This window comes from Gekko japonicus, unplaced genomic scaffold, assembly GCF_001447785.1.
Source record: "Gekko japonicus isolate JY-2015 unplaced genomic scaffold, Gekko_japonicus_V1.1 scaffold68, whole genome shotgun sequence".
Classification (NCBI taxonomy): Eukaryota; Metazoa; Chordata; class Lepidosauria; order Squamata; family Gekkonidae; genus Gekko; species Gekko japonicus.
The window spans coordinates 1,116,103-1,137,339 of record NW_015169175.1 but is presented as its reverse complement, the minus strand read 5'-3'; the positions used below and the strand labels follow the sequence as shown (position 1 = coordinate 1,137,339).

The 21,237-nt window shown below is 41.4% G+C and overlaps 1 protein-coding gene across 4 annotated transcripts in view; it reads left to right on the top strand.

Moving 5' to 3' along the window:
- The window catches only part of RAP1GDS1 (RAP1, GTP-GDP dissociation stimulator 1), a 147,098-nt gene that overhangs the window by 59,405 nt on the left and 66,456 nt on the right, over positions 1-21,237 (top strand). For all 4 annotated transcript variants that reach the window (XM_015415971.1, XM_015415970.1, XM_015415972.1 and 1 more), the window contains exons 3-4: positions 11,556-11,678; positions 14,524-14,649. In XM_015415971.1, the coding sequence (XP_015271457.1) occupies positions 11,556-11,678; positions 14,524-14,649 (249 nt within the window). The remainder of the gene's footprint in view (positions 1-11,555; positions 11,679-14,523; positions 14,650-21,237) is intronic.

Sequence of the window (21,237 nt, the reverse complement as noted above, 5' to 3'; positions counted from 1 at the left end):
ATTAACCAGTGTAAGCCGCCCTGAGCCTGCTGTAAAGCGGGGAGGGTGGGGTATAAACCTGGTAAAATAAATAAATAAATATACTGAGTCAGACCTTTGGCTCATCAGGGTCATGATCCTGTCTACTCACACTGGCAGAGGCTCTCTGGGGTTTTGTGGTAGTGTTTCACATCACCTGTTACCCGATCCTTTGATTTGAATATCTGGAATTGAACCTTGGACCTTCTGTATGCAAAGCAGATGCTCTACCATTAAGCCATGCTCCCACAAGATTTTATGTGCCATTATTACCATGACTGATGCTTAAATGTGGAACTACGTGACAAGTTATGAAGCAGATCCCACAGTGCTAAAGCAGTCGCAGATATACCTTCATGAACACACACCCGAAAGAAGGCCAATTGATGGTGTGGTTGTACTTATTGCAACTGTGTTGTGTTGAGACATCACACTAACTGTTTGTCCTGGAGTTTTGCAGCCAGCCATTTGCATTGCGCGGGGAAGAATAAAACAGAATAAAGGTCTGAGGCATAGACTCAACAAATCAAGGAGAGTCTGTTGATGCAGTCCTGGTAGAACATGAAATATGGTACCTGGAAATGGGATGTTTTGTAAAATGACAACCAATTTTGTAAAAAATGTCAAAGAAGCAAGCCGAAGATTCAGTCCAGTAGGCAGAAATCACCCCAGAGATTTCAGTTGAGCAACTTTTTCTTGGATTAACTGACCTGAGCTTCATTGTGCCTGCTTGAGTCAAGAACTCTGATGGCATCTTTAAAACGAGAGTAAGAAAATAAATAATGACTATCTGGGAATGTAGACTTTCTCCTGTGGTATAAGGCCTCTGCGACGAAATCAGTACAGTCACCAGAATGAGTTCTCCAAATGCACTCTATACCTTCAAGTATAATATATACCCACAGTCAGAACATTTTGTTCTGGGAGAGCTAAAGGTACATTCAGACGTATCCTAAATGGATGTGAGGTAGCCAGTCTAAATAAAGGTTTTCTAGTACACATGCATAAAAAATTATATTGTTAAATAATTTAATAAAACAACATTTTAAGAAAATTACAAAGTGAATACTGAGCATTTGTCAACAGTACTTGTCCTGCCTAGTGACGGGCACACATGGAACCGACTTATAGTGAGTCAGATCAGTAAGTATTGTCCGTTCTGACTGGCAGCAGCTCTCTAGGGTCTCAGGTCAAGGTCTTTCACATCACAGAAAGGGCTGGAGACTGAACCTGCATGCAAAGCAAATGCATTAGCACTGAGTGACAGCTTTTCCCCATCAGCTCCAGGAAACAGGAGTTTCCCCCGCCCTTTCTGGTAAAAAGAAGAAGAAGACATTTTTAATGCAAACTGAAAATCCAGGGAATGGGCTTTGGCCATCTTTGAGGAGGCCAGCTTTTTGCTGCTGCCACTCCACACCACTCTGATTACAGCCATTTAGAAAATAAATAATCTGGATTTTAAAAAAATAGTTAAATGTGTAGGGAGATGCTAAGTGTATGATTTTTCTCTCCCTCTGTACCCCTGAGATGTAATGTGTGTGAATCTGAAATGTTAAAAAGCTAGCAATACCCAGTCAAGCATACATTAATCAATTAAGTACAGCCTTTGAAATGTTAGGAAGCAAGCATCGGTTTTGAATGCTCTGGAGGGAGGCAGAGGAAGCTGAGAAAGACGGGAACATTTTATGTGTGTGCCAACCTAAGATCTTCCAAGGTGCTTAAATTGTCTCCAGTCCACCCTTTGGTCTTGTATTTGCAAGACAGATTGCAGGACAGTTTTGAAAGACTGAGTATTCTTCATGTTTAAAAATGCTGGCAAACAGCGCTATTTGTGCCTCAAAAGAACGAAAGTGAGAAAGACAGACAGACACTGGTGTGTAATATTGATGAAGGATAAGACAAATTGCTTAATTAGAAAAGAATGTAGTATCTGTGTAATTACTGATCAGTTCATGTTCTTCAGAGGTTTTTTTAATTTCTCTCTGTCATTGATATGGGATAATAGTATATATGTGGGGTTTTTTAGAGTGCGTGCATATTTTGGTCTCAGAAATGTTCAACGTATGAAGTAGCGACCCATTATTAAGAATTACTTTAAATAATAAAAAAGCAAAAGTCTTTTCACTGTAGTTCAGTAATGGTTAATTGAATGAGTTGAAGTTGGTAAATAATGTAAGACCTCTGGTTCCACACACAGTTGAACACCTTTTATTCCATGGTATGTGATGGTGAAAGTCATTTGTAACATTGTGAAAGGTCAAGAGAGGAGGTAGTGCTTCCATATTCCTGCCATAAGAGGGCTGGGAAAGTTGTGTAAGCAGTAGTAACACAACAGTGTGTGGAAATGCAACCTGCATTTAAAGGGTTGCATTCTAAACATACATTACCTTTGGCCAAAGAACTAATCCATAGCTAAACTTTTGCCTGCAAGAGTATGATGCTGTACCAGTGGATTTAGCAGCACCATGGTGTACACAAAAATCAGGTCTAGAAACACAGACATATGTGAGGTCCAATTTATCTGTTGTACCCACTTGTGTTTTAAGTGTAAAAAGGCCAGATCCTGTATAACTGTGGAAACCACTTCCATGTCATATAATCCCATGCTGTTATAGGGGTCATGTTGGTGCAGCTGAAAACATGGTATCTTCTACAGTAATCAAGGTCCCAACTGGCTTATCCTTGCATGGGAAGCGATCTCATCATCAGCCTTTTCTGTATTGTTCTTTCCTGTACCCATTCCTTGAGCTGGGGTCACATCACACCGAAAAGACAAATGGCTCCTTGTGTGTGTGTGTGTGTGTTAAACCTAGACTGGCCCTGGTGTATTTGCTGGATCAGAATAAAAATGTCTGTGCAGCTGCTGTCATAAATTCTTGGTCTTTGTGCAGCATTTAGTAGAGAGTCTTATGTAAGGATGAGTCACAGTGAATTCAATAAGTGATTATAAACTCTTCAGAATCTGATTTATTTTTTTTCAGTCTGTCATTTTCTAGAAAGCCTTTCTGGAGGGAGAGTCGGCTCAGCTTGAGCTCCAGTTTCTCAGTAGGGGGTAGAAGATGGTGAAATGAACCTGGGTATGCTAATGGAAAAAAAATTGATATCGGTGCTAGTTAGTTCAACAAAAATAAAGTATAGTAAAAATATATATCAGTATTTGAAACAATTAAATCCTTTTTTACTGTTTTATGTATTTTAGCTATCATTTGTAGTCTGTCATTTGCAGAATGATACTTAGCCTGTCATGATTTTCTATCCCATTTACATGGCCTTCATGTGCTCAAGAGAGGGGAAGCGTTCACTTTTAACTGCTTCTTTTCATTTCACTTTAATCTTGTTTATGTTGAGGGTGCCACTGTTGGTTCTAGAATCTGCAGCCCTTCTGTATTGTGAGAATGTGTTGTGAAATAGCAGTGTTCAGTAGAAACATTTTTGCAAGGAGTTTTGATTTGGAAAACCAGAAAAGGTACATAAAGCCCTTGATGGAGAAAAGCTTCCAGTGTAACCTATATTATTCCCTGCTTCCCTCCTGCCCTTGTGCAATATAATCTTAAAGAGTCTGTGTTGCCTTTTTATGAAATGCAGTATTGATTGCTCTATAAAATGGTGCTTTCATCCAGCTCTCGAGCTTCATTTATTGCACCCCAAGACTCAAAGCTTACAGCTTTTGGTGCACAACGTTGCTTATAAAAATTGGGAGAGTGCTTATGAAAAGAGATTGCTAGAATAGTGCAAAATATAATAATGAGATCCTCTGAGAAACTGTCACCCACTAAACCAGCATAGCTGCCTATCTGAAATTTTCTAAAATCTGTACAATACTGAAGTAATGACTTATGCTTAATAGTTACAACATATTCAGTCTAATGGTGAACTTGATATTTAGTGGGCAAAGTATACATAAAGAAAGCAAATACGATCCAGAGCCCTCTTCTGTTCAGTGTCGTGGGCTTTATTACATTAACTCAAGGAGGGGTCTCAGCTGCATATATCGGAGTCACTGAAATACAGCTGAGATGCTGGAGTACATGTGAGGTCAGAGGGTGATTTCTTTATCCAGAGCAAAAGAATCTTGGGATCCTGAGTTCATGCTTTCTGCCGTGGGGAGGGGAGGGCTTGCAGTGTTGACCCAGCATGGGGCTGGATTCAGGAAGGTCCCACATGCAGATTAACTAGGCATTGCATTGCATCAGATGTTGTTTTCTACCTGCAGAGAGCAGGAGAGTGTAAGTGAGACTGCTGTTGGCACCCCACTCCTATTAGGTACAGAAATTAGTGAATTACAATAACAAGTGCATTCACATTATTTTGTACACTGATGGTATTTAGGGAGAAAATAGGACAAAAGGGGAATGTTTGTTTCACAGGGCCAAGTTTTGTCTTGTGTATGCAGGTTCTTCAGGGAATTACAGTTAGGGGGAAGAGAGAGGATGCACAGCTTTATATGCTAATTGAAATATCACCAACTAAGAAGTTACCAGATCCCAAGATTTTTGGAAGGGCTCACATGTGAGTGCTGTTCTTTGAACCAAAAATATGCAATGCTGTTAAAGTCAGCCACTTTTCCAATGCGAAAGGTAGCAAATGTGGCACCAGCTTTCAAAAAGGGATCTGGGGGAGCCAGAAGAATCACTTGCTCATTAGCTTAACTTTTGTCCCAAATAAATTGGTGGGAAACATTATCAAAATTAGACTTATTAACCATATTATTATCTGCAAAGGAAGAAATAGCTTGGCTTTTGTAAAAGGGAGTCCTGCCTCCCTGGTCTTTTCAATTTTTTTGAGCATCAAGAAACATAAATGGAACAAACCAGCAAATATTATATAAAAAATGGACTTCAAAAATTTGTTGATAAAGCCTCTCACCAAAGGCTCTTGAGTAAGCACAGTATTAATGGGATGAGGACTGATCAGTAACTAGTTAATGACAGAAAAACAGATTATAAGAATAAATGGACCATTTTCACAGTGGAGAGCAGTAAATGCCTTCTGCCTTAAGTATAAGTGACCAAGAAGAAGGAGGAGGAGGATTGGATTTATACCCTGCCCTTCACTTGGAGTCTCAGAGCAGCTTACAAACTCCTTTCCCTTCCCTTCCCCACAACAGACACCCTGTGAGGTAGGTGGGGCTGAGAGAGATCTTTCGAGAACTGCTCCTTGGAGGATCAAAATGTGATAAAGAATTTTTTAAAATTAAATTTCTAAATTGACATTTTCTGTTTTTCCCTCGTCTCATCAGTGTTACATAGCTATAAACAATATATGACCACATTGTCATCAATATATTGCCTAGATCAGGAACTCTCTGGAGGTGGAGCGTTTTAAGGAATTGCCTTGTATGCACAAGGCTCTCTGTACTTCCTTCACAAGCCTGTCTGGTTTCAAATGAGCATAAACATGCACAAAAAGGCAAGGGCTGTTTATTAATAAGAAGACAGTCAGCTCCTCAAGGGTTCATAAGAAGAGGAACGTACAAAGAGATTTAACTCTGGGATTTTTAACAGCAGGTTTCCAAGTGCTGGCATTTTGAGTTCATAACTTTGTTACATAAATGCAGGCAGTTGGGGTGAATTCGGCGGGCAATGTTGTTCAGCGGGTCAGATTGTATTATGCTGATGGAGCCCTCCGGACTCAATTTCTGAGTCATATTTGCAGTGGTGGCTGAAAGGCAGAGATGTCCATCACTGCGCCAGATCTCTCTCCTCAGCTATTCTATGAGAATCGAAAGGGAGAAGCATGGGTCTAGATGCTGCCCTTTATTCGCTCCTGCAGTTTTAGGAAGACCCTTAAGCACTAGAAATCTTGCAGGCTGTCTTTACTAAGATAAGATATGTTGTTGTTGTTCAGTCGCACAGTCGAGTCCGCCTCTTCGTGACCCCATGAACCATATCACGCCAGACCCTCCTGTCTTCCGTTGTGCTCTGGAGTTTGCTTAAAGATAAGATATCGGGTGGATTAAACTACAACACTCCTGTATGAACAATAATACAAACAAATAGCATTGTGACTTCCGGCCAGTCACTCTCTCTTAGCCTGAGCTACCTCACTTGGTGGTTGTGAGGGCAAAATGGTAGCGATGAGACTGAGGTAACACCACCCTAAGTACCTGGGATCACTGGCAGGGTAAAAATATACTAAATAAATTTTGTTAGCAGTGGCCCCTCTTTTGCTAAATTCTCTGGCTGCAGTTGTTCTCCCGGTCCGTCCATTATGCAAGTACCGATGCTACATTGTACTGTTCCCAGATATAATAATAATAATGAATCATGATAAATCTTAACACTGTGTGCATGTCCAAAGTTTTGTGTAAAGGCTTGAATCCAGCACAAAATTCCCTCTTGCACTAGAGCTCTTACAGAAGGGGAGGCACAAGAGAAAGGCCACTACAGCTGTTTGCACTGACTCATACTTATTGCACCCCTGCTTGTGTTTCCACTTGCGCGGTGACCTGGCTCTGGGTTCACCACCAGCTCCCCTCCCCCCCGCATCTGGAGCTATATCAGAGGGGAAAGCGACTGATAGGAGCCACAAGAGCAGCCACTTCAGACTCACCACAGCTGGCAGGGGCTCAGCATGAGCCCTAGAGGACTGGACTGGCAGCAGAGGAAACTGCAGCTGGCGCTTGTCAGGAGAAATAGGCAGCCAGTGGGGAGGAGGGCAGAGAGAGAACCAGCAGCGTGGGCAGGCACTGAGAATGGGCAGGCCCACAGGAAACAGCTGGTGGGAATTTCTATTGAGGCAGGCCTCCTGGGTCAGCCAATCAGAGGCTGGCAGGCAGTCTCGGGGGTGGGAGAGGGTGGGACCTGTCACAGGGAAAGTAGGGAGGAAGGAACCAGCTCAGTCTTGCCCTGATAGGCTAGGCCATCCACATGGCAGGAGATTTGGGGAGGCTGGGGAAGAGGTGGGGCCAAACTCAACCCATGTAAAGCCAACTGCACAACAGATCAGGGAGGAATGAGAGGGCCTGGGGGAGCACGGGCTCAGGGAAGAGTGAGGAACTCCCTCCTCCGCCCATTCCGAGGCCTTGAGGCTCCCACACTGTCATGTGGCGAGACAGCTGAAGGCCAGCAGGCTGGGCTGGAGAAGGAGGAGCCTCACATGCAAGATTTCTGGGCACTCTAACCTATAGGAAGGAAAGTGCTAGGTATTGCCTGAGGTCTTGCACAAGTGAAACTGTGCCAAGTCTGTTTCTCTTTCTGCCTGCACGTGGCTGAATCCAAGCCATTATCTCAGCAATCCCAAAAAGGAGCTCTGTAAGGAAAGTCATTGCTGTTATTCTCATATTGTAGATGGGAGACTGAGGCAAGTGTGGCTTTCCCAAGGCTATTCAGTGACTATGAATTAAGATTAGCGCTGGAAACGTCCTATATCTCAATGTTAACTACTGTGCTACACACATTCTTACCTGCTGATCTTATCTGTGGGATCTACCAAGTGATAAGAAGAGAACTAAGGGATGCGTTTCTTCCCACCTCCTAGTAATTATTAATTATTCTTCATGATTCTTGTTTCCTATTCCCTGCAAGTCTATAAAGAAAGGGTCTTTCTTTAAAGGGTGAGGGGAGTTCTGTGTCATGTACCATTTGTTTTCTCATGTTTTTGTATCTAGAATGCCTCCAGCTCCTAAACAGGGAGCAGTAAATTTTACCAACATATTTAAATCCTTTTTTAAAAAAAATCAGTTTCATATGTCTCTAGCCCCAGGCATAACCCTGATCTGTGTTTCAAGACTGCAAGTGTAAAATAAAGAACAAATCTTTAAATATTTGATGGTTTAAAAAATAGACTATTGAACTGCCTCAGGAATTGCTTCTAAATCTCATCTGGGTTTGTCCGCCCCCCCCCCCCCCAAGGTCCATTCCCTCCAGCTGGTTCTCGACTTTTAAAGAGAGGGTTTCTATTGCATCCAGTTCTGCAACAAGGTGCTGGAGAGAAACCTTCTCCACTGGCCCCTCCTAGCTTCAGCCTGTGACCCAGAGTTTGCATCAGCATTTAAATTTTCCTTTTAAAAAAATTGGGGGGGGGAGTAAAAAAAAAACCCTTTGAGCATACATGGCCAATTATTTTCCGGTTAATGAATAAATCATCTTTTTTCACTTAAGAAACAGACAAGCTGCCCCAAGGATTTAAAACTCCAGCTGAAAAGCCTTTATTCTTTGTAGGGGTTGACCTATTTGCTTGCTTATTTATTTTTTAATGAAATCCTAAAACTGCTGAACTGTAGGTAGGGGAGAGACTTTCCTCTAGGGCAAGAGTCAGTTTCCCAGGGCGATCTGCCGTTTTGCCTGGTCCACACTGAAAATATTTCTTTTAGGCCTGCACAATAATTATTTATGTACACCCAAAGTATTGTTTATCCTAAAAGTATATGTTTCATATGAGTCTGCACATCATGAAGCCGTGATTGGATGGATTTCTGTTTATTTATCCCAGAATAACTAATGATATAGATGGTCCCATGATTTTGAATGAATCCTTCCTCACCACTTAATGAGCCCCCCCCCCCCCCCCAAGGTCCATTCCCTCCAGCTGGTTCTCGACTTTTAAAGAGAGGGTTTCTATTGCATCCGGTTCTGCAACAAGGTGCTGGAGAGAAACCTTCTCCACTGGCCCCTCCTAGCTTCAGCCTGTGACCCAGAGTTTGCATCAGCATTTCAATTGTCCTTTTAAAAAAATTGGGGGGGGGAGTTAAAAAAAACCCTTTGAGCATACATGGCCAATTATTTTCCGGTTAATGAATAAATCATCTTTTTTCACTTAAGAAACAGACAAGCTGCCCCAAGGATTTAAAACTCCAGCTGAAAAGCCTTTATTCTTTGTAGGGGTTGACCTATTTGCTTGCTTATTTATTTTTTAATGAAATCCTAAAACTGCTGAACTGTAGGTAGGGGAGAGACTTTCCTCTAGGGCAAGAGTCAGTTTCCCAGGGCGATCTGCCGTTTTGCCTGGTCCACACTGAAAATATTTCTTTTAGGCCTGCACAATAATTATTGATGTACACCCAAAGTATTGCTTATCCTAAAAGTATATGTTTCATATGAGTCTGCACATCATGAAGCTGTGATTGGATGGATTTCTGTTTAATTATCCCAGAATAACTAATAATATAGATGGTCCCATAATTTTGAATGAATCCTTCCTCACCACTTAGTGATCAGTGGGCTACTTTGACTATAGTAGCATACTGACTCCAATTCATATGCTACAAAGTCCTTGTATCTCCTGTGGGTTTGCCATGGGTCCTTTTGACAGGTGTACTCTGGGTCTTCTGTGCTTAGAACTTAATTCTCTGTTGCTCATAGTAAGAGGGGCAAGTGCCCTGCCACACCATTTCTACAACCTGTAATGGCTCCAAGGAGCCATTATTTGCTTTGTCAACGAGACTTCCATGTACTGATGACCTACATGTACATCTCCCCCAACAGGGCAAGCAGCAATTTCCCAAGGTCTTTTCAGGCTGGGGAAATGGCAAAGTGGGGAGATTTAAGCCCCCAGTTTCATGCACAGTGGTCCTAATCCAAATCATGCCCATAGGCACCAGGGAGTCGATTCAAGCATGGGACTCCAAGAGTAAGTTTATCAATTAGCCCTGAAATTCTAATGTGGGTCATGCATTCTGCGCAGCCATTGTATAATGTTGGCCCAGGCTTTTCGCATGCTATGCTATACCTGCTTTTTTCATAAATACTTGCCATGCTTCTGGTTTGGCATTGTGTTCCAAACAATAGTGCCTTATATGGTCCTGTGCAGGTTTGTTCTAGGTATCTTTTTAACATAAGAGACAATCTTCTGGATCAGACCAGTGGTCTGTCTAGTCCAGCAGCCTGTTTCTCACAGTGGCCAGTTATCCCAGAGAGTCAACAAACAGGGCATAGAGGTCGAGGTGTTGTCCCTTAGCATTGGTATTTGGAGGCAGATGACTACAAAGGACAAAGCAGTGGCGGGAGAGGGCAAAAAAATCTGTTTCCTTTGTATGGCCTTTGATATGAAGGGGAGGGTATCTGGCAATCCATTTTCTGCCAGGAGCCCGCGCAAGCTTGCATCTTTGTGTTTTATTGCTTCTTGCTGATCTAATTGAAATAAATCAGAGATCTCTGCTGCACACAGCTAACCTCAGGCAGCGTTTAATTTTATTTTCACCACTTCTTGCAGGATACATTTTATTCCATTGATTAAATCTGCACATTTAGCAAGCCTGTCAAACCAAAGGTGATAAAAGCAAGTGTATACTATGTATGATTCTCTATAGTGCAGCTGTGGGGCTCACACTGCTGTATCTTGCACACTAATTGTAGATTATGTTAATTGTAGATCATTAAAAATCGATGGAGACAATCCGCTGGGAACTTCTTATCGGTTTACTTCACCGAAAAGGATGGGATTTGCACAGCAGAGCTGGTTGCATGAAAAGGTCCCGGTAGACTGTGATTAGTATCATCAACTTAAAAGAGAAGACTATAGTTCCTGTAAATCAGGCATCAAAATGTAAAACAGATCCCCCCCCCTCTGATATTCCCTTAGCGGTGAAACCCATACATTTCCCCAATTGCTTGTGGCTGCAAGATAGTTTTATAAAAAGGGTATATTTCTACAACATCTTGATGAAGTCTGTCGTTACTGAATTCATGAAGAGCCCACTAGTTTTTAAGTCTGTATTTTGGTCTCTAGCTGTGCTTTCTCTCACTCCACTTTCTGGGGAAGGTGCTTGACGAGGGAACCGAGTCTGACCTGTGCTGGGGAGGGAAGGTTGTGCTGGGGAATAGTAAGACTGAGGAGGGAACCTGTCATAGGATCTTTAGTAACCCTATGGCCATACACACCCACTGGACTCTTAGCTTTCATTTGTGTAGGTGGGGGTACTTCCTCCTGTCCTAAGGAATCATCCCTTCCAGAGCCCTGATAGAGGGTAGCATCTTGTAATAGACATTCATATTAAATTAAGGCTGGAGGAGATGCAAATAAGTACTTCTTCACCCAAAGAGTGATTAACACATGGAATTCACTGCCACAGGAAGTGGTGGCGGCTACAAGCATGGACAGCTTCAAAAGGGAATTAGATAAGCATATGGAGCAGAGGTCCATCAGTGGCTATTAGCCACAAGGTATAGATAGGGGCTCTGGGGCAAGTGATGCTCTGTCATCTTGGTGCTTGGGGGGGGGGTCAACAGTGGGAGGGCTTCTAATGTCCTGGCCCCACTGGTAGACCTCTTTGGAAAATGGCCTCTTTGGAAGGTGGACTGTATGGCATTGAAGTCCCTCCCCTTCCCAAACCCCACCCTCCTCAGGCTCCACCACAAAATCTCCAGGTCTTTCCCAGCCTGGAGCCGGCAACCCTGTACATCATTGAGCTGCGAACATTATTAACCGATAGCCATTTTCTGAGATATAAATGTCCAGTTATAGTATTGCAAGGGATTCCTCTCTGGTTTTGGTGCCATTCAGCCCCAGAGGCAGGATTTCCTTTTGGCTACTTTCAACAGCATGCTTTTCACCCCCTTCTTTTACAAAATTCTGTTTGTGTATATTTGTCTTTGCAGATACAGAGACAAGTGAAAAAATCCAGAAAAGCGGGATCCTTCAGGTGTTTGCAAGTCTCTTGACTCCGCAGTCTTCCTGCACTGCAAAAGTAGCTAACATCATAGCAGAAGTAGCCAAAAATGGTGAGGTTTTCCACAAGGCCTTTTCTGCTGGAACATCTTCAGTTTTGCAGCTCACTTGTCAGTATGTTTTACTTCATTTATGTTTTCTTTTTGTAGAATAGATGTTCTACCATCTCTCTCTCTCTTTCTCTCTCCCCACCCCACCCCTCTCCTTTTTGTTTTTGTTCAGCTTTGATAATAGATTAGTTCTTAGTCATCCATTTGCTAGATGTATCAAAGCAGCGCTGCATTCCAATCCTTTTTATACTGTCAACTGTTATAGAAAATCCATTGTATAGTTTTATTTAGCAAAAAATGTAAAGAGGTTTCATTGTTGTAACTGTTGGTATAATGGCAATGTTTGAGGGTTACATATTAACTCAGCAACCACTAATATTGTGGTTGTCTTCCATGCTGTAAATTAGTATGTTTTCCAGAAAGCCCCTTTCAGATGCCATGCTAGTTAAGCAGCATTTGCTGTATGGCCAAATTTTAGATTAAAAAAAAAAAGAATATCTCTCGGAGCTATTCAGATAATACATGAGGCTGTAACATATTTATTTAGAGAATATTTGCCAATTGCCATTCCACATGAAGGTCCACATATTCTGCAGTCACACACATTAAATAATCCACCTTCGATCCACTTTCAGTGCACTTTCAAACTGGATTTTCCCAGTTCACACAGTAAAATCCAGTTGGAAAGTGCACTTGAAGTGGATTAAAAGTGGATTATTTAGTGTGTGTGACTGCAGCCTTAGTAATTTATCTATTTCGCCTCCCCTTTTCCACTGGAATGAAACCATGGACAACTAGTTCTTAAGACTTACTAGGTCATAGGAGAAAAGTGTTTTTAAAATAAGTAATTAAATATTCCTTTTGGAGTCGTTACCCTACTGGCCAGTGTCCATCTGAGAGTCATGGTAGTTAAACATTTGGGAAGAGGCAAACAAATGTGTTTGCTCTTCTGAAAGCCTGGGCTGCAGCGTGTGTCGATCATCACATGTCAGTGGAAACAATTACCCTGAAAGGCAGCAGTTTATTAGCTATGTATACAAAGCTGCTAAAGGGCTTCCTCAGCATGTTTGACACATTTTTGGTAGGTGCTACACAAGAGCCTATTGATGTCCTTACATGTACACCGGTGGACATAGACTTTTTGTATCTTTTTTTGCGTATGTATTTTTAAAGTGGTTTTTCTATGGGGCAAAACTTGTATAAAAGCAAAGCATCCATGAATTTCAGAACATAGGCCCTGTATCTTATGTAACCAGTTTTTTTCATAGAATCGTAAAGCTGGAAGGGGCCATAGAGGCCATCTAGCCCAGCCCCCCGCTCAGTGCAGGATCAGCCTAAAGCATCCCTGACAAGTGTTTGTCCAGCTGTTGTATGAAGACTTCCAGTGAGGGGGAGCTCACCACCTCCCTAGACAGCTGATTCCACTGTGCCAAACAATGAGTGAGTGGTGAAGTCTCAAAGCAGATCCCTACACAGAGCTATTAAATTAGGGGGATACCTGGGTAGAGTGTTCTAGCACTGCCACATGTGGACATGATGCTCTCCTTGATCAGAACTTAAAATCCAGTTGCCAGAACTGGGGAGCTCAAGGCTAAAAACCAAGGGTTTCAGAACCAGATTTTCCGCTCAATCTCAGCAAAATCCCCTCCTTATTACAATCCCCCTGTCGCACACGACTTTTGCGCATGCAGATGCCATGATCACCGACACGGCCTTTTGGTGGTCAAATGGGACCCACTTTTCCCTTCTTCATCAGAGGGAAAATTGGTTGGATCCAGTCCATTTTAGGATGCTTTCACTTCTATGCATGCTGCCCTCTTGGCTCTGAAATGGTTACTGCACATTTGGAAGGGTTTTGCATGATAATCACTGTTATATGAATACATTCTGTATCTGTTTCTCCCCAAACAACACTTTTGGAAGGCACATTGCTTTTTTAATTTTCATTTTGTAACTGGAGCACTGAATGACCTGCTCAAGGTCTGCCAGGAAGTCCATGAATGTACAGGGATTCCCAGGCATCTCTGCTCTAAGTCAAGCATTTGAAATTTGTGGAGGTGGTGGGAATTACTTTCATCTTAGCCCAAGACTTCTGCAGAGGTATTTAGTGCACAGCCTACTACGTAGTGGTTACAGTGTCAGACTAGGATCAAGGAGAGCCAGGTTCGAATCCCATGGAAGCTGACTGGGTGACCTTTTGCTAGTTGCTATTCTCAGCCTAACCTGTCTCACTGTGTGGTTGTGAAGATTAATTGGAGAAGGGGAGAACTATGTAAGATACTTTGGGTCTCCATTGGAAAGATGAGTGGGGTATAAATCAAGCAAAAAAAATTTCTTTAAGCTTTGAAATTTTGTTTTACTTCCATAAACAGTTAAATTAAAATCTTGTTTTGAAGCTGAGATGTTTCTTTTAAACGCAGGGATGCAGTCATCTTAAATTAGTTTTTAATTGAGTTGTTTGGATCGTGTTTCATGTATAAGGGTGACTGAGCAATCATTTCCAATGTTCACATCTTTTCTTCCTGTATCTAGTACTTCCAAATGCTTAATTGCGAGCTCTTAAAATAGTTAAAAGAGGCCTACCAAAAGAATCCATAATGGGCAAGAGATAGCTAGAAAAAGTACACAATTCTTAAGACTATGTTGTTGTTGTTTTTGTTATTAGCACTTGAGTATTTTTGTTCCAGACAGAAATTAGTCCTCAAGCAGGGAGGTAGCTGCAGTACTTCTGGTGAATGTATATTTGGAAAAGAAAACTGTTTGGTAAAGGAGAAGTGGTTCTGTTACCAAGAAGCAATCAATCCCCCAGCGAGTAGTCTTTAACTAAACTTTTATCTGTGGCTTGTAGAATTTATGCGGAATTCATGTGTGGAAGCTGGCTTGATCCCACCTCTGGTGCAGCTCTTAAACTGCAAAGATCAGGAAGTGCTTCTTCAAACAGGACGTGCCTTGGGCAACATATGCTATGACAGCCGTAAGTGTTCAAATATCAAAGTTTTTTTTTTAAGCCTATTGCTTGTTGTTCATTTCTGCCTTCTTGTTTTGTTATCCCTAGTGCTGATTTTTGTAAGACATCTGTGGGTGCTGTCACAATTAAGACCAACATGAATGACAGGCTGTCAGAAGTCCCAATTTTCTTTTCGTGCAAACAGCCAAATCCTTGGAAAATATAATGGGGTTTTGTGGACAGGCAGACAAATGTTTTGGGTTGTGAGGATTTTTTTAAAAAAAACCAAGACACGTCTAATTTTGTTTCTGTGGATAATAATGACGGGATTAAAAAGAATCTGCAGCTTCACTCCAACACAGGTAATGAGGCTGGATGGAATTTGCTCGCACATGATGTCTTACTGATTGCTATATTTGGCATCACAAATAAGTTGGTCTCTTGGAATTATTCACTGCACCTGCTTGCTGAAATATGGGTTATAATGTCTGTTGTGGAGAAATGCTGCCATGCACAGAGTAATGCTAGTTTGAAAGCCTAAGCAGTCCATAGTTCTGTGGAACAACAGTTTGGTGCTATATCATTATCTCAAGCTGTTTTCAGTATCTTCTTGTAGTTCTCAACAGAACAATTGCACATGGAGCCACCCATGAACACAATAGATTTTTTAATGGACACAATAGATTTTTTCCTGCTCAGATGACGATGGTCAGATTCCATTACTCTGTTCAGCTACGTGATGAGCCTTTCATTTTTGGAAGGACTCTTCTTAAAAGAGTAGTACTCCCAATGCAGTATTAAGATTTGTTATAAACTGTAGATGTTATTTGTGCAACTAATTTTAGGAGTCACATTTTGTGAGGGGGCCCTGTCATTTGTAAGTCTGTTTTGGTTTTTGGCCAAAATTTTAACTGCTAAAGAGTTATAGCTTCCCCATGTAAAAGTAAAAATATATTTGTGCTCTGTAGATGTATTTGAGTGTCCAGGAAAATGTCCGTGTCTGCAACAGGAATTTGGAATGTAACAAAAATGGGAAACTTTTGCTATTGTACAGTTTCCTGTATAATAATTATCATTTCTATTGCCACACTTAAGCTGCTATAGTTCAGTTGCTGTTTTATTAAGCAATATCAAAGTTTGTTATCCAAAGAATGAGGAGGAGGTAGTTTCTGTGTCAGGGTTTCACTGGGTAAAGACGATGGGAATGGTTCAGGTTTGTTTACTTAGCAGTGAAGTTCTTCTTGAGACAGTGTTCTAACTGGTTCTGCAGGATTTTGTTTTATTTTAAAAATATTTTCCCTTGCTGTTCATTAGTTTTGTATTCCTTATTGGGGACGATTTTTGTTTCGCTTTGCTTAGATGATGCCATAGTTGGAGTGATACGATTGTACACCCATTTCAAAGTGCAAACTTGACATTTCATTACTAATACATTTTATTTTAGGACAAACTGTGGGTATAGGGCATTGGTATTAGCATTACTTGGTTTACTTTTGAAGACTGACATGGACATTCTTATGTTGTAGTAGACCCTGCATTAGAACTTGTGTTTGGGGGGGAATGAATCTGATGACTGAGAAGGAGCAATCACATGACGGGGAGTTGAAAACCCCGTTAGAATCTGTGGGGGAGTACATAGGATGGTATATGAAGAAACTGGGATCACCCTCAGCATAAATTCCAGAAGCCTGGATGCTACCTACATAAGCAAGCACCTTTGGGCAATGTTGGGGATCGTGTTGAGATAGATCTGAGTGGTAGTGCAAGTTCACCTGCTCACTCTGCTCTGGAATCAGTGCCTTGAAAGTGAAGCCCGACAACCAGAATAATATGTAAAGCTTCAGAGAAGCTTAGGCTTTGTTTAGTGTGGCATCCATATGTTCCTTTGGGTGTTAAGTAGGTGTTGAAAGCCAGAGTGGTGTCATGGTTAGTTAGTTGGTTTAGGATCTGGATGACCCAGGTTCAAATCCCCACTTTGCCATGCAACTTGCTGGGTGACCTTTGGCCAGAAGCCAGCTGGTTGTCCTTGGGTCAGTCACAGTTCTCTCAGTACTCTGTCAGCCCCCATCTACCTCGCAGGGTGTCTGTTTTGAGGAGAGGAAGGGAAGGCAATTGTAAGCCACTCCAAGACTCCTTCGGGTAGTGAAGAGCAGGGTATAAAACCAACTCTTCTCCTCCTCCTCTCTCTCTGTTAGCCTAACCTACCTCACAGTGTTGTGAGGATACTAAATCATATATAGAAGTAGAGGTCAATGTAAGCTGCCCTGAACTCTTACAGTGATGGGTAGGATCAAAATATACTAAATAAATGTAGGTTTGATGGTAGCAGTATGACAGTCTTAAGCCAAAGTACTTGTAAAATTGTACAGGTCAGTCATTTGTGTTTTTATCTGTATTAAATTTACACAAGTATTTCTTCATGACCTCTGTGCAGTCCAGCATATGAGGTTGGTGCCTTCACACCAGCTGTTTCAGAGCATTGTAGAGCCAGTGAAGTGTCCTTTTTCATACAGATACCCACATAATGAACACATATGTGCACCTTTGAACTAGAGATTATCTGCTAATATTATAAAAAGGCAAATTTAAGATCACTTACAGAAAAAAGTATATTCACAGAAATCATTAATTAGATAAGAAAAGTATTCAGATCATAATCAGTTCAAGCAAATTTTCCATGACAGCCAGTGGGGTACAGTAGTTACAGTGTTGGACTGGGATCTCTGAGAACTAGGTTCAAATCCCCACTCTGCCATGGAAGCCTGCTGGATAACCCCTGGGCCAGTCACATGCTCTCAGCTTAACTTACCTCACAGTGTTATTGTGAGGATAAAATGGAAGAGAAGAGAATGATGTAAACTGCTTTGGGTCCCTGTTGGAGAGAAAGGCATGGCATAAACGAGGCCAATAAATGAGCAGTAGCTTGAGGTTATTAATGTCAAGCTGATATGATATTAGCCTTAGATATCACATGTGATGGATATGCTGGCTATGATCCATATACCTACAGGGACATAGTCTAATATGTGGTCTCTGAATACACTCTCGGAAGCGGTCCAACTGAGTATACATGGGCGTGGTCTCAGTAACTGTATCACTCTTTAAAAACTCCCCTTTCCCTCAGAAACTCAGAAATCTGAGGCTGCAGTCAGATTCCACAATTAAGCTCCTGAGCAAGGGGAAGCATTGCTGGAATATGGGTGGTGGTGGGGAGGGAGATTGCTGTCTCCCAAAATCCTCGAACGACTACCTCACTATGGTGAAAAGGTACTTTTTTTCCCTGTCATGAATCTATTGCCTATCCACTTCGTTGGATTACCTCAAGCTCTCACCTTTTGGGAGAGTGGGAAAAGTTCTTTGTCTGATTTCTCACACCATTCATACCATACCATAAAGCCTTGTCATGAATGGGAACAGAACCATACAATGATTCCATGTGTGGCAGCTTTTCATACCATTGTTTGTTAAAAGGTGTATTTAGGGTTTGTTCATGGATGGTCTTGTAGATCTGAAATGCATAACATGTTTTCTGTGTCTCTTAAATCGTAGCTTTTAAATTGCAAAACCCCTCAGAAGTATGCAGTGTTTTGGACCAATTTAATTTTATTTTCAGGTCAACAGGAATCATTTTTGTCAGTCCAGCAGATATTGAATTATTCTGAAATCTGTTCACAGGCCAGTGCATACCACTCAGTCAGGTGGCAGACTAGGCTAAGATCACTGTGAATATAAAATATAATATCTTTATTTCAGTGAATGTCTTGTGAAAATCCTTTCCTTCTGCTTTACAATAGAGTTCTCCTATGGTTATTTTTGGATCAATTTGTCACCAAAAACACAAGTAGTGGTAGTCTTTGAGAGCAGATGACAGTGACTGAGGAACCCATTGATTGCGACTTCTCATGACCCGTAATTAACTAATGTTAGTCTCCCCTATTCACTGAAGCCTGCTTCTCTGCCTGGTTCTGTACCTTTAGACCCCCCCGCCTTTTTTTTGCTGTCAAGTTGCAGCCGTCTTATGGTGACCCTATAGAGTTTTCAAGGCAAGAGACTTAACTAATATTGCCTGCCTCAATGTAGCAATCCTGGACTTCCGTGGTGGTCCTCTGCCCAAGTACGAACCAGGGCCAACCCTGCTTAACTTCCAAGATCTGACGAGATCAGGCTAGCCTGGGCCATGTAGGTCCTAGCGATGATTAAAACAGTTTTCCTCCCACTCCACCTTTCAGAAAAACTGTAACGGCATCTTTGAATTCTAATCTGGCAATAGCCATTCATGCCTTTTAACTCAAAGATGTGCTCTACAAAGGCTGTCCCTGAAGACTGTTTAAAAAGTGCTGAGGAAATCAACAACTTGCGTCTTGCTATAGAGTAGCCCGCTGAAAGCCACATTATACCAGTTCTCTGCGGCCTGTGCATATGACAAGCTATAAATCTAAATTTGTCAGAGAGAGAATAAATTATCCTACTTGAAACATACTCATAGAGCTGCAGTTAAAGTTTTTTTTTTAATACAATCATGATTTAGCTTTGAAAAGTAAGATTCTAATTAACAGTTTGATTATCTTTGGAGAAAAGCATGACTAATGTTGTTTTTCAGTGAATGGGGGACCACAGTGGCAGCCTTAGCCTCGGCAATTCATTCAATGTTTGTCTTCATTAGTGTAAATTAATAAAAATCGTAATGAATGCACTTAATTAAAAATGAGCAACTGAACTGCCATTGGGCTCAGTTTCTGCCTTGCTTTAATGTTACCTTGTAAAAACTTTAAAATTCACATATAGGTGTTTGGGGAAAAGCATTGATTTATTATGAAACAGTCTCAACAAGAATTGCATGCTTTTGATGTAGGATCTTCTTTATCTTTATATTTTAACACCCCAGAAATGTTAAGCTACAATATAAAGTTGGATTTGCTTTTTCATTTTTCAGATGTAAGTTTAAATGTGCATTCTCCTGGAAGGCTGTTGTATTATAAGCATGTATGAAATGCTGCCTTCACAAATTCGATATAGAGGAAGCATTAAAATGGCATACAGTACTCTTCCATAATGCAAATCAACAGCATTCTCTAGGAAGAGACTCTGACTTCACATTTGTATACACTTTGGGCAGCTATTAAACTTTTTTTAAAAAGTTGGAAAATGATATTGCTTGTTTTGAATGAAAGCCTCTCACGTAGACAGACACCAATGAAAATAACTAATGTCAGGCCAAATAACTAAATTCCCTCTGATAATTATCCCTGAACTTACATTGAAATAGGGTTTATAACAGTGATGGCGAACCTTTTAGAGACCGAGTGCCCAAACTGCGACCCAAAACCCACTTATTTATCGCAAAGTGCCAACACGGCAATTTAAGCTGAATACTGAGGTTTTACTTTAGAAAAAAACACCCATACATTAACTTAAGATGATCCAAACAAAGTAAGGAAAGCAATCCCAAATGCTTTCATTTACTTAAAATTATTTGGCAGAGAATTACACACTTTAATGATGGTCTAGGGCTAGGCCTGGCTGGGGCGATGGCACGCGTGCCCACAGAAAGGGCTCTGAATGCCACCTCTGGCACCCGTGCCATAGGTTCGCCACCACTGGTTTATAACATCATACTTAGACCCAAGAACTACGTTATCGAACTCATTTTTCCACTTAAGGGCATAGATGGCCAAAAGGGGAAAGATTGCTGCCGTGAAGATCCAGAGTTTTTTCACTTACTATGTGTGAAAGAGGACAGATAAATATTTAGGATACTAGTACACAGAATTATAAGATTAGTAGAAAATACATTAGTGAGGATCACATTAAAAGTGAAAATAAATTTTATAGTACCTGAATGGACTTTGTTATTCTCTTGATAGAAGTGGTCACGTGGCTGGCATGACTAAACACCAAGGTGCACGGAACGCTGTTACCTTCCCACCGAAGTGGTACCTATTTATCTACTTGCAATTTCTTGCTTTGAAATGCTAGGTGTACACAGAATTATAAGATTAGTAGAAAAGACATTAGTGAGGATCACATTAAAAATGAAAATGAATTTTATGGTACCTGAATGGACTTTGTTATCCTCTTGATAGAAGAATTAAATTGAGGAAGCAGCATGAGTCAGTGACTCTTTTTATTTATAAGTAATATAGTGTGCAAATCTTCTTTAATCTGTATTTTTATGTTCGGGTCTTTTGGACCCTAACATTTTAGTATTTCTAAAAAATCCCAGATCCCAATACCAGTATGGTATTCGAATCTGGGATTTTCGGAAATCCCTGATTTTTTCAGGTCCAGTAGACCCAAGAAGAAAGATACTGGTTAAAAAGAAAAAAGTGCAACTGCACTGCAGGTGAAGCTGGCCCCAGGGTCTGCATGCCATGGGGAGGTCTCTCCCCAGTGCAAGCAAACCTAACTGGGATGGCTTCTCCTGGAGTGTGATTTAAAGTGTGCCGTAGGAGAAGATGGCCCCAGGGTCTGCTGTGCCATGGCTAGCAGATTGCTCCCTGTGACACAGCAGCTTCTGGTACTGGCTTCTCCTGCAGCCCGGTTTAAACTGGACTGCTTGAGAAACCAGCCCCAAGTCGAGCTGGCAGGAACAGTCTCCCCCCCCCCCCCCCCGTT